Source organism: Lucilia sericata, unplaced genomic scaffold (assembly GCF_015586225.1).
Source record: "Lucilia sericata isolate MDLA Ls3-8-SP2 unplaced genomic scaffold, ASM1558622v1 Contig000724F_arrow, whole genome shotgun sequence".
NCBI lineage: Eukaryota > Metazoa > Arthropoda > Insecta > Diptera > Calliphoridae > Lucilia > Lucilia sericata.
The window spans coordinates 56,091-70,239 of NW_023994723.1; the positions used below are offsets into that span (position 1 = coordinate 56,091).

Below are 14,149 nucleotides of genomic sequence, written 5' to 3' on the forward strand. Positions count from 1 at the left end.
GACACAAATATGTTTGGTGTAAGGTCGTAGCTCCTATACATATAAAGTTTACTTCCGAAAATCACCTAAACGCACATATTTCATTAATTAATAAATCTATTGTAGTAAAATTCGACTTGATTTTTTTTTTTTGCATATAAATCATTTTACTAAATTTTTTCCTTATCGGTTGATAATTGGTCACAACTCCCATATAAGGACCATTTCCGAAAATTACTTAAATGAACATTAACAATCAAAGTTATCGGGATAAAATTCGACATAAATGTGTATTTTGTATATATAAATCATTCTACGGATTTTATCTTCCGGATCGGTCCATAGGTTGTCTAAGTTCCCATATAAGGTATACTTCTGAAAATCACTTAATACCACTTAATTCGTAATTAAATGATTATATACGGATAAAATTCAAAATGAGTATGTTCTGTGTACAGTTAATCATTATATTAAAATATAATTAAAATTAGATTGACATATGCATAAATGTTAGTACCCTCAATAAGGAAACAAAAATTTTGCCAAGTTATCTAAAAATTAGATAGTTAAATGGGTTTCAATAAAAAGTAACTTGCTGGTGGAGGGTATTTAAGATTCGGCATAGCCGAATATAGCACTCTAACTTGTTTCTTCTATTTTGCACTTTTTATAATTAAAGAACTTTAAAGTTTAATTTCTCTAGAAATTAAACTTTAAAGTTTTGTTTTAAGATGTTTTGTGAAATTTTAAGAAATTCATACAAAAAAATTTTTGCATATGTTTATTGTAATTTATAATTTACACTGTAAATTAAATTAAGATGTGAATTATTTTAAATGTTATTGTGGAATAACTGTAAAAAATTTTTGAAAAAATAAGCTAAAAGAGCGTTGTTTTGTTGAAAATTTGGTGTCACTACAATGAAGTGACTACATGCTAAAAATGCTAACATCTTCCAAAAACATTTTTTTGAAAAAAAAAATCATTAAAATTTAAAATATACAATAAAATAAAAATGTATGAGCATGTAAAAACAGGTAAAAGTTCGGGAATGCCGAATCTTACATACCCACCAACACAACACGTTTTACCAAGATTTACTCATTTATTAGATTTATGCTTAAATTTTACTATCGTGTATCGGTTTTATTTTCGGAATACGATCTTAATGGTTTGGATCACGGACCGAGCTCTAAGAAGGATGTTTTAAAACAAATCATTACAAATCACATACTAATATGTTTTAATAATTTATTAAGAATAAATTTATTTTCTGAAAGAGGATTTACATATATACAGGTAAACTTGATTATGAAGAATTTCATCGCTGCACATGATTTTAAGCAAGTTATTATGGACGCTTGGATATAATATTCTTATGGAATTTGATAGAGACATTTAAGATCATATAAAACTTATTAAGGTTACATTTAATTTTGCATCATCCTTCAGGAGTGCTGTTAAATTTGGAGAAAATGAGTACCGATTTGGGGTGCTTGTGCTACTTTTGGGAACCTATCAATTAACTCAGAAAAAGGATTCAAATTTATTTTAATTTTAAATTTATTTTTGTTAATTTTTTTTAATTTCGAAAATATTATTGTCAACTTATTCGCGAATTACAAACTTGCGTATTTGAATATAACCCTCATAATTCATTTGTTACATCAACATTTATATTGTTTCCTAAAAGCTCTTTGAAGTATGAGTAATAAACCTGACATCTATTCACCAAGATTTAAGATTATTTCAACTGAATTTTAAATATTTTTGCGACAAGAATACATCTGCTAAAGTGTTGTGAATAAGACCCATAAAATTGTTTATATAAAAAATAACTAAAACTATAAATATTATTTTTTTCCGAACCCTTTTTTAGCATTTTTTTCTTAATGAATAATTAAAAGATTTGACATCCTAAATTATTTAAATACGTCTTAGACGTCCTAAACAAAGACGTTCTTTCCGAATTTGATAAAACTTGGTACACACATTCTTTGTATCAATACGAAGTTTAAAGTTCACCAAAATTTCCAAATTCATTACGGTTTAGATTTTATTAAGGTTCAAAGTTCAAATTTTTTAAGAATTTTTGTCAACAAGTATTAAATTTGACATCGTATATTTTCTAAAATATTTATCGTTTTAGTTCCTAATTATAACCTATATATTGCAGTTTGAAAATATTTTATTTAAAATATTTCTGTTTTAAGGTATGAATCATGACATCAAACAACGTCTTCGTCAAGGATATCTCAAAAAAGGCACCTTATATTTTCTTTATTTCTTCACATAAGATTGCTTATAGTGTTTTCAATAATAAAATATACAAATTTCAGAATGGGACAATGAGGGAATCTCAAGTAAATCAACTTTTAGTAAAATAATCCACAACATTTCCATACAAATTTCAAAAATTTTAATTTTTGGTCATAAACAATTTAATTTTTGTTTCAAAATTTTAAATTTATTTTTGTGTTCATCAACAAATAAAACTTTAAATTTTTAAAAATCTTGAATATTATGAAACTACAAGACATAGGCTTTAATTGGGAACTAAAACTATTAAAATCGGATAAACAGTTTAGTAAATATACGATGTTACATTTAATGCTTAATTGAAAAAAAATATGAACTTTAAACATCGATAAAATGTGGACCGTAACGAATTTGAAAATTTTGGAGAACTTTAAATTCCGTATTTACAAGAAGAATGTGTGTACCGAATTTCATCGAATCATGTTCAAAATCGAAATTTCTTGAAATTACCCCTTATTGATTTTGTAAAGGGATATTTTATAGGCAATGTCAAATCATGGATCAACTTGAAATAGTCTTTTGCATTTTTCATATAAAACATCTCGTTGAATTATGTAAAAAATTGCGACCTGTACATTATACCTGGGCAGCCAGCCGCACAGACGGGTAGACATGGCTTAATGAACTTTTAAAAACTTGATATGAATTTAGCACTTTTTTCAACGAAGTTGCACATTTTTGACCGTCATTTTGCACTTTATTCTGAGGGAGTTCTGGCAACACTGATGAGCACAATCAAAAGCATACAATATCAGTTACACTCATTATCTCATTTATACTTATAGTATTAGGTACTCACCATGGTGTATTTGTTTTACAAATACTTTGTGGTGTACTACTGCACGTTTTTAATATATAAGTTTGTCCTCCCGTGTGTAACACCAAGAAATATTCTTCTAAGACCCAACAAAGTATATATATTCTGGATCCTTATGAAATTCTGAGTCGATTTAGCTATGTCCGTCTGTCTGTCAGTCTGTGTAAAACACGCTCACGTTAAAACTAAGCAAAGGAAATCAACCAAATTCACACAAAACATTTATTGTTATTCTAAGCAGTTTGGTATTGAAAATCAGCAAAATCGGTTCACAACGTAAAAAGTTATGAGTAAAAATTTCAGACTACCTCGAAAAAAATTACGTTTTTTTTTCTAATTGTTTTGAAGTTTTCTCAGAAACTACCAAGGATATTTCGATGAATTTTGTCACACATTATTTTTTCAGGGCAGTGATCAATTGTGTTCAAAATCTTTACAATCGATCCAATATTTCCCATAGCCCCCATACAAAGGTATATATTCCCGGAAATTAGTTTATCGTTAATAACTCCCTCAAATATATCGGTATCAACACAAAATTTTGTACATGCAAATATAATATGAACAGAAATCATACCATTAACGTAGATCTCAGTCGGTCCAAAATTGGTCATAGCTCCCATATAAGGTCCACTTCCGAAAATCACCTAAACGCACATATTTCATTGATGAATAAAGCTATTGTGATAAAATTCGAGTTAAATATGTTTCATATACGTACCAATCATTCTACCAAATTTTTTACGGATCGGTCCATTATTGGTCATAGCTCCCATATAAGGCCCACTTCCGAAAATCATTTAAAAGCTCTTATTTCATTGTCAAATAAAGCTATCTCTATAAAATTCGACACAAATATGTTTAGTCGAAATATGAATCACCCTACGAAATTTTTTCCGGATAGGCCCATAATTGGTCATAGGTCCACTTCCGAAAATCACTTAAACGCATATATTTCATTGAATTATAAAGCTATCGGGATAAAATTCGACACAAATATGTTCTGTATACATACAAATCATTCTAACAAATTTTTTACGGATCGGTCCATTTTTGGTCATAGCTCCTATATAAGGCCCACTTCCGAAAATCACTTAAAAACACATATTTCATTGTCACATAAAGTTATCGTAATAAAATTCGACATAAATATATTTTGTCTAAATATGAATAACTCTACTAATTTTTTTCCGCATGGGCCCATAATTGGTCATAGCTCCCATATAAGGTCCACTTCCGAAAATCACTTAAACACATATATTTCATTGAATTCTAAAGCTATCGGGATAAAATTCGCCTTGAATATGTTTTGTGTACATTCAAATCATTCCACTAAATTTTTTACGGATCGGTCCATTATTGGTCATAGCTCCCATATAAGGCCCACTTCCGAATATCGCTTAAAAGCACATATCTCATTATCAAATAAAGCTATCTTGATAAAATTCGACACAAATATATTTTGTCTTTATATGAGTCACTCTACGAAATTTTTTCCGGATAGGCTCATAATTGGTAATAGCTCCAATATAAGGTCCTCTTCCGAAAATCACTTAAACGCATATATTTCATTAAATTCTAAAGCTATAAGGATAAAATTCGACACAAATATGTTTTGTGTACATATAAATCATTCTACCACTTTTTTCCTGGATCGGTCCATTATTGGTCATAGCTCCGATATAAGTCCCACTTCTAAAAATCGTTAAAGGGACATATTTCATTGACAAATAAAGTTATCTTGGTAAAATTCGACACAAATATGTTTTGTCTTTATATGAATCACTCTACGAAATTTTTCAGGATAGGCTCCCATAGAGGGTCCACTTACGAAAATCACTTAAACGCATATATTTCTTTGAATAATAAAGCTATCGGGATAAACTTGAATATGTTTTGTGAGCATATAAATCATTCTACCAAATTTTTTCCGGATTGGTCCATATATGGTAATATCTTCTATATAAGGCCCACTTCAAGAAAATCGCCTAAACGCACATATTTCATTATCAAATAAAGACATTTTGATTTCTGTAAGGTCATAGCTCCTATACATATTAGAGTTCTGCATCGAATAACTTATCTTGTCGGTCGATAATTGGTCACAACTTCCATGTAAGGACCATTTCCGAAAATTACTCAAATGCACATTGAAAATCAAAGTTATCGGAATAAAATTCGACACAAATGTGTATTTTGTATTTATATATATATTCTACGGAATTTTTTTCCGGATCGGTCTATAAGTTGTCTTAGTTCTCATAAAAAATAAAATTCAAAATGAGTATGTTCTGAGTACAGATAAATCATTCTGTTAAAATGTTTTTGCACTGGCCTATTAATATAAATATTTCTGGACCTAATTAAAATTAGTTTGACATATGCATAAATGTTAATACCCTCAATACGGAAACAAAAATTTTGCCAAGTTTTCTAAAGATTAGATAGTTAAATGGGTTTTAATAAAAAGTAGCTTGCTGGTGGACGGTATTTAAGATTCGGCATAGCCGAATATAGCACTCTAACTTGTTTAAGTTTTTTCAAGTTAAAAAACCTTGTTAAAATAAAGTAGTTTTAAAATAAGGATAATGATATTAAAAAATTTCCTTGAACTCTAACTTGTTTTATTTTTATATTTTGGTTTGTACCCTACCCTCAGCAAAAAAGGTGAGTTAAACTTTTTGCAATTTTTATATAAAATTTATAAAATTTCCAATATATTTCGCAAAATTGTTCCACTTATCATTACAATATACAATATATTTACCATTTAACCAACCCTTTTCATACAAATTTGAAAATATAAAACCCACCCAACCCCTTTTCAGAGAAATTTGAAAATATAATTTTGTATATTGTTTCTAGGGAACTAATTCTGCGTATTAATATAAATAGCGCACACATTAACGTTTTAATACCCAATTGGAAATTTTGTCAGCTGGAGCAAAAGTAATTTTTGGTACAGTTAAAGCAAAAAACTCACACTTTTTTTAAATTTGAACCCTAAATATTACTATATAGCAGTCATGGGCAAACACATACCACCATGTGTATATTTGTGTGCGTTAAGCAGCAGAGAGATGACTGCACGTTATAACAAAATGGTGGTACACTGAGAAAAGTTTTGAAATTTGTTTTCTATTGCAAATACTTTTTACGACGAGAAAAACTCATGAACTTTTGGGCATTTTAAACAAAAATGGAATAAAGGGAAAGAGTTTTTCATTTAAGAAAAGTAGTAGTATTTTTAAAAAGTAGTATTAAATAAAACTACTGAAATATCATTAAGAAAATCGCGACTTTCTATTCGATTTCGAACTTTTAAGGGATATTACCGAGATATTAACTGAACTTAATTTAAAGTTCAACTAATCTATCCAAATCAATGTTTCCTTTATATTCCTTAATACGCAATAAGTCACCAATGTGTTGATCGGTTAACCTATTCCGCAATTTACTTAAAATCAGTTTCAAACTTGAGAATGCCACCTCACAGTTATATGTGGTGCCAAACATGGAATATAGCTTATATATTTCGTTTTTTAAATTGAAATATTTTGTATCATCTATCTTTTGCCAAAATTTTTCCCAGATTCCATAGGAACTTCAAAATCATTACGCATTTTATGCAATTCTTCGTGAAGAAAAGCATCTTGCTCTTCTATTTCACATCTAAGGGGATTATCATGTATTTCTATTGTTTTTTTATAAATTTTAAGTCTTGAAATCTGTCATTGTAATTCTTTTTTATGGACTCAACTATTTTGGCGTATTTCTGAATACAATCAAATGTATTAAAATTAAATTCTATGAATATTGATGAAGTTTTCTTAAGATTTGATATACTATTACTTTTTAATTGATTTATTAAGAGATCTAATTTTGTACTAAATTGGTGAATAATTCTATTCAAATGAAATATTTTTATATTTTTACCTTGCAGGCATAAATTAAGGTCATTTAATATCTCGGTAATATCACATAAAAATGCGAAATCTAATAGAAAGTCGGGATTTTCAAGACAATTAGTAAGGTGTTTTGTATCTTTATTGGATAAAGTTTTTAAAAATTCGAGTACTTCTTTTCTTAAATGGAAAAGTCTTTCCAAACTTTTGCCTCGACTTAGCCAACGGACTTCGGTATATAAAAGTAAATCTCCATAATCCGAATTAAGGTTTTCTAGAAAATCTTTAAATTTTCTGTGTGTCAGAGAATTGTGCCCCCCTCTTATTATATTTATTATTTTTACAAACAACATCCATTGTATTTTTCATACCCAACTCTTTGGAGAAAAGAGCTTGTTGGTGTATGACACAATGGAATGCTGGGCAATTTATTCCATTTTTGTTTAAAATGCCCAAAAGTCCTTTATTTTTGCCTCTCATTACCTTTGCTCCATCCGAACATATTGAGGCTAATTTATTTTTGTCAGCAAATGCAAAAACATTAACATCTAATGCATCATACAGAACTTGTCCTGTTACATGACCATGAAGTGAAACCACTTCAAACATTTCTTCGAAGCACTCTAAATTTGCATTAACTGTTTTAATACAAATAATTAACTGGCAAATATTATTGATATCCGTACTCTCATCTAGAGAAATCGAAAAATATTTGCAATTAATTAATCTTTCTTTTGCTGACATTTTAATAAATTTGCTTATATCTTCCGTTCTTCTTGTTATAGTACGACGAGATAATGGTATATCCTGGCAGAGTTTCATAGTTTCATGGCATTTTTCTCCAAAACAACTCAAAATATCTGTAGTTAAATTTAAGAAAAAAATGCCATCCTCAAATGGGCGACATTGTTTTGCTAACGATAAAGCAACTACATAAGATGCCTTTTTATGAGGCAATGATTTTTTTTGGCTATTTAAAGGAAGATTGTTGCAATTATTTGCTGTTGTTTCATTAATTATAAATTTTAAGAAAAACTCTGCTTTTAATTGCAACAACTTTACTTTTCTGTCATGTCCCCTAAGGTCATTTAAGGGTCCATGGCAAGTTTCATAATGCCTTTTCAAAAAAAATAAAGCTTTTCTACATATAATTTTATAACATACGACGCATTGTGCCTCACCGTCCATGTTTTCTATAAAAAAGAAATCATTTTCCCAATTTATATCAAACATTTTGCTAGGTGTAATAAAAGAGAAAAAATCATAAGCATAAAAAAATCCGCAACGTGATCTTGCTTCTACAAAAGCTGAACAGCAACTGATTTGATTTTGATCTCTGAGATCGTAACAAAGCAACAAACAAGTGGTCATTTTAGTAAAACACAGACACACTAATACACACAAGCTTATAGTGTAGGTGTGTCAACAAAGCGTCAGCAGAATTTCTTGGCCTATGCACGCGTGCATTAGAATTTCAGTTTTGCTCGTGACTGCTATATAGAAATATATTTTTTATTTTGAGCATTTTTTTTCAAATAACCCAATATGTCTTCTCTAGAGTCTGTGGCCGCCGATTTGTTAAGATATATCCAAACGGATTTAAAGTCGTTTGATGAAGATTATCGTGCTACCCCGGAAAGTTTCCGATCTCTACCCGCTCTTAAATTCCAAAAACGGGAATTAAGTGAATTATGGGCTAAAATTGACCGTAAATTCACCCAAATTAGAGAATCTGCCGATATTCTAGACCCGAAGAAAGCTGAAGCCATAAATTTAAGCGAAGTTGTTAGGCAAGTCAGATCTGCTAAAGGATTTTATAGGTCAAGCATGATCTAGATTGACGAATCTATTGAGGAGATTACGAAGGAAAATGAAACCCGACCATCTTTACCCGAACACCCACAACCCAGCAGTTCTGCAGGTTTCACTGTACCCCCTTGTGATATGCCAACGTTCAGCGGAGATTTCAAAAGCTGGGCTTCGTTTAGGGATCTTTTCAAGGCCATTTATGGCAATAATACCCGTTTAAGTGGAGTTGAAAAACTTTTCCATCTTAAACAAAAAACAAGCGGCGAAGCCAAAGAAATAGTAGACAATGCACCCTTAACAAATGATGGCTTTCTTATTGCGTGGAATCATGTAAAGTGCTGGCTTTTTGCACACAAGGTTTTTTATAAGAAAACATTTTCTTCTCTGAATTTTTGCTAATTTTACTCTCATCATGAAATTTTTAGTCACACTATTGGAAAAGAGAATTTTAACAACTGTTTTGTAACGATAGACAATATCGATTTAAAATCCTTTTCTATAAATCAAAATATCCCATTATTTTAACAAATGCTTTAACAAATGAGTTCTAAACATTCAACATAGACTGAAATATCTATTTATCTATATATATAAAAATGAATGTGTGTTTGTTTGTATGTTTGTATGTTTGTATGTTTAAACGTTATAGACTACTAAACGGCTGAACCGATTTTCTTGAAATTTTCACAGCATATTCCTGCATGTCTGGAATAGGTAATAGGCTACTTTTTATTTCGAAATTTCAAGTGGGCGATGAGCCACGCCCACATTAAGAAAATATAAAATCCGTATATTTTAGATAATATAACAGTTAGAGTCCTCAAATTTTGTCGGAGCCACTTTAGTGTCAATATGATCATTTAGGACAAAAAGTAGGCGGACTAGCATTAGGGGGCGTGGTACCTCCCATATAAATTAAATACAAAAATTCGTTTATCTGGGAAACTAATAGAACTAAATTCTTAAAATTTAGCACGAAGAACTTTAACATCCATATAAACATTTTGGGTAATAAATTGGCGGACTACCCATGAGGGGAGCGGCACCTCCCATATTAATTAAATACAAAAATTCGTTTATCTGGGAAACTAATAGAACTAAATTCTTAAAATTTTGCACAAAGAACTTTAACATCCATATAAACATTTTGGGTAAAAAATTGGCGGACTACCCATGAGGGGAGCGGCACCTCCCATATTAATTAAAAACAAAAATTCGTTTATCTGGGAAACTAATAGAACTAAATTCTTAAAATTTTGCACGAAGAACTTTAATATTCATCTGAACATTTTTAAGGAAAAAAGAGCGGACTTTCATCTGAGGGGCTTGGAGCCCCCATATGAATAAAATAGAAAAATTCGTATATCTGAGAAACAATTAGAGCTAGAATCATTATATTTTACTTGAAGAACTTTGACATTCACCTGAACATTTAGAATATAACGGGCGGACTTCCAATGGGTTACTTGGTACCTCCCATATGAATTAAATACAAAATTTCGTTTAACTGGGAAACTAATAGAACTAGATTCTTCAAATTTTGAACAAATTATTTTAATAATCATCTGAATATTTTGGAGGAAAAAGGGCGGACTTTCATCCGGGGGGCTTGAAGCCCCCACATGAATTAAATTCGTATATCTGAGAAACTATTAGAGCTAGAATCTTAAAATTTTACATGAAGAACTTTGACATTCATGTGAACATTTAGAGAATAACGGGCGGACTTTCAATGGGGGGCTTGGCACCACATATATGAATTAAATACAAAATTTCGTGCATCTTGGAAACTCTTATATTATTCAAATTTTTTGTAGATAGATAGAAATTGGCGATAGATAGAAACTGGCGAACTTGCAATAATTTGCTTGACATCTTTTATATGTAACATATAATAAATCTGGTATTTATTTATACATATTCCTTTTAGGGTAGCAAAGCACACTGGGTATAGCTAGTACTATTATAAAACTAAGTGTAAATTTTTTTTGTGTGTTTATTCTTCTGAACTATAAAAATTTTCTAGTTAATAGTTAACATTTTCATTTATATATTTCCGTTAATATTTGAATTTAGATTTTTTTTAGTCTAACAAGAAAAATACACAAAATATGAGTATTTCATAATTCTTTATAAAATATGAACTTGTTATATATTTAGCTTTTCGTATTATTTGTATTACATTTTTGAAATAACGGGTATTTTCGCTTATTTTGTCCCACTGTAGAAATTCACCACCAGATACAAAATACATCCATGGTATCATATGTTTTTACTAGTTACTTTTATCATACTTGCAGTTTGCGCCAATTTTTATTAAGCTATTTAGATAGTACTTTTTCTGATATTATATATAGTGAAACTGTTGAAACCACGTTTCATTATTATAAAATTGTTCTGGAAACAAGTCAAAACTCATAAAGTTATGTTTCAGAAATTTGGTTAAAAAAAGTGTGGTTAAATTTATTACATAATTTCAAAAAAAAAACTTAAAATTTTCCTTGAAAATTCAATTTAAGAATTTTTTTAAATAATTCTTAATTTTATCGATAAAATCGATAAACAAACTAATTTGTTAAATGCTACTTGGTGCCATTATCCCCTTGGGTAAGATAATTTGCATTTTTTTATCACGAAGATTTTTCTATGGATCGAAACCAATGTGCCTTTACAGATTTGGCATCAAATGTTTCTTCTCGGAAATTGTTTCCATCCACATCCAATTGCTTTCCACATCTAAATAATACAATAGTTGAACATTCTTCCATGGAGAAATATATTGCGTAGTCTGGACGATAATTTACAATGAACTAGGCGATATTGTTCCGGAGGAGTAATAGTTGCATTAATGTGTACAAATCTATGTAAGACACACTAAACACCATTAAAGTCTCCAGGTCAACTTTAAGAAGAAGAACCTATCATCCTCAATACCAATATCTCCGCTGAACGTATTCAACCTAAATCCCTATCCAACTTTACTGTATAAAGTATAATTTATTTTGATTTAATTATGAATTTATAACTCTATGGTGAAATAGTTTTAAATAATTCCCAATATTTAATTTCATTTAGAATTACCAAAAATTTTGCAGTGGGTTATCACATAAGAAACGTTGTTTAAGTCTTTTGAATCATGTTGCTAAAGTCTTTTGATACATGTTGCCAGTAGCGTATGTCAAATAAGGAAGACGAACAAAAGAAACAAATCAATCATCGATCACTTCAGAATAGTCTTTATAAGTTTGTCTCCCTTCATCACACATATATAGCATTGCTGAATGGCCATTCATCGATGGACTAAACAGTGACAGATGTAAGTTGTAAAATCTCTTTATTACTATATTATTGATGAAGTTAGTTTCTTTACTACTTTATGAGTGAAGTTCACATAATATAATATGAAAATCATTAATAAATTATTTGTTGAAATTTGTTAGATCTAATGTTTAAAAATAATAAAAAAGATAAAAGAAATTAAATAAAAGTAGTGAAAAAAGCTAACTTATAGTGGAAAACATATATATTTAATATTATAAAGAATCATAAATCTGATGTGAATAATATAAAAATTTTAAGAAAAGTGGGAAAAAGAATGTAAAAGGAAAATACGAGCCTTAAAATAAAATTTACACTAATAGCAACAAGAATCAAAATGTTGAACAAATTAATTAGAAAAAAAATTAAAACCTAGCATATTCAACAATAATTGAGAGAATTTAAACAAATTGTAAACAAATTGTTAACAAATCATAAAAAAATAATAATAATACGGTAAATAATACCTATAGAATTTCTAAATCAAATGCAACGAAAGAACTAGTGTAAAATTTTATTGAAAATTCGACAAGAATATTTAACAATCCAACCCAATTCCTCTAAGGTAGAATTTTTAGTAATTCTACAAAATCATATTATATTAGTTATTTACATTAGAAAAATGCCGCCTTCGTATCTTTTTTTGTCCTACACCTCTGTCCGTCTGTAAATTTTCATATTTCTTTCCTCTCGTCATTCTTAATAACTGACCTATCATAATTTATATTTTGTTTTATTTGCATATTCGTAAATATTAAAATTAATACAGGGTGCATAGACCAATATGGTTTATTAATTTTGTTTTAACTTTTTTGCAATTTAGTTGTTGAAATTTATTTTGTTAAACATTTGTAGTCAATATTTTTATAAAAGCTATTAGTTATTAAGATATTTTAATATTTTATATTTGAAATGTTTTTGCGTGGAAATTTTTATAAAAATTGTTTCAAATTTGGCTATAGGATATTAATTTGAATTTAAAGTTTAATTTAAGATTATTATTATACTTTTGTTTGGAAAAATGTTAATAAATACTGGCATCATGAATCTTTGAATTAATAATGTTTTGATTCTAATGGCGAAGTAGAGTTTGGTAGCTACTGATTGTATTAGGGATCATCTGCAAATACTTACACAGGATTATATTACACAGATGGTCATGGTTGGGAGGGCTTTGGTTGCAATCTTAACATCTTAATTGCAACATATAAATTTAATGCAATGAATCCGTATTATCATTTGTTAAATATTCGTAAATTTCCTCTTTTGCCATTGTACTTTTAGCCCTCAAAAATAGTTATTTTTTTATTTTCCCACTAATTGCATGCAGTTAAATTATGTTTCTATGAGGCCTTTCAAACAACTCAAGTTAAGTTCATATATTTACCCCACCCCACTAGCCGACGAGCCAGAGCCGGATAAGGAAATGCATGCGTAACTTAACCGTACCCCTTTGTAAAAGGTTTCCCTTTTCAGTAATATGCTACAATCAATTAGCTTCTCAGTATGAGAATCGTAGGATGCAAATTAACTCGCAATTAAAAACCCTATTGAATTTACCCTTAGTAAGCACCATGTGTAGTGCTTCTATAAGAAAGCTTCAGAGAAAGATTAATTGCTGTATTACAAATCTGAACTCTTTAGACATAGATACGGATCAGTGGGATCATATCTTAGTATATTTATGCACATCGAAATTACCCAGAAAAAACCCGAAGAGAATTTAAGAAATCTCTTCCAGATTGTGCAGAGATGCCTTCTTGGACTGACTTAGATGTATTTTTGACTAACACATTTAAGGAACTAACTTGGGTTAATGATGTCCAGGACCATAGCATTAACCCTACCCACCCTAAACCCAAACAATTCCAAGATGTTAGAACACAATATGACAGAAAAGGCAAAACATTTCATAACGTAACAAATGAATGAATGAATGGGAAAAACCCAAAAAATCAACCAAAACCCATAAAAAAAAGAACAAACGTAAAACCGAAAAAAA

The 14,149-nt window shown here is 29.5% G+C and overlaps 1 protein-coding gene across 1 annotated transcript; it reads right to left on the reverse strand.

Moving 5' to 3' along the window:
* Positions 1-7,503: 7,503 nt before the first annotated feature.
* On the reverse strand, positions 7,504-7,842 carry LOC119607649 (the record flags this gene model as incomplete). Its single annotated transcript, XM_037961649.1, has 1 exon — positions 7,504-7,842. A coding segment is annotated over exon 1 (339 nt), but the record flags the coding sequence as incomplete, so codon positions are not given.
* Positions 7,843-14,149: the final 6,307 nt, after the last annotated feature.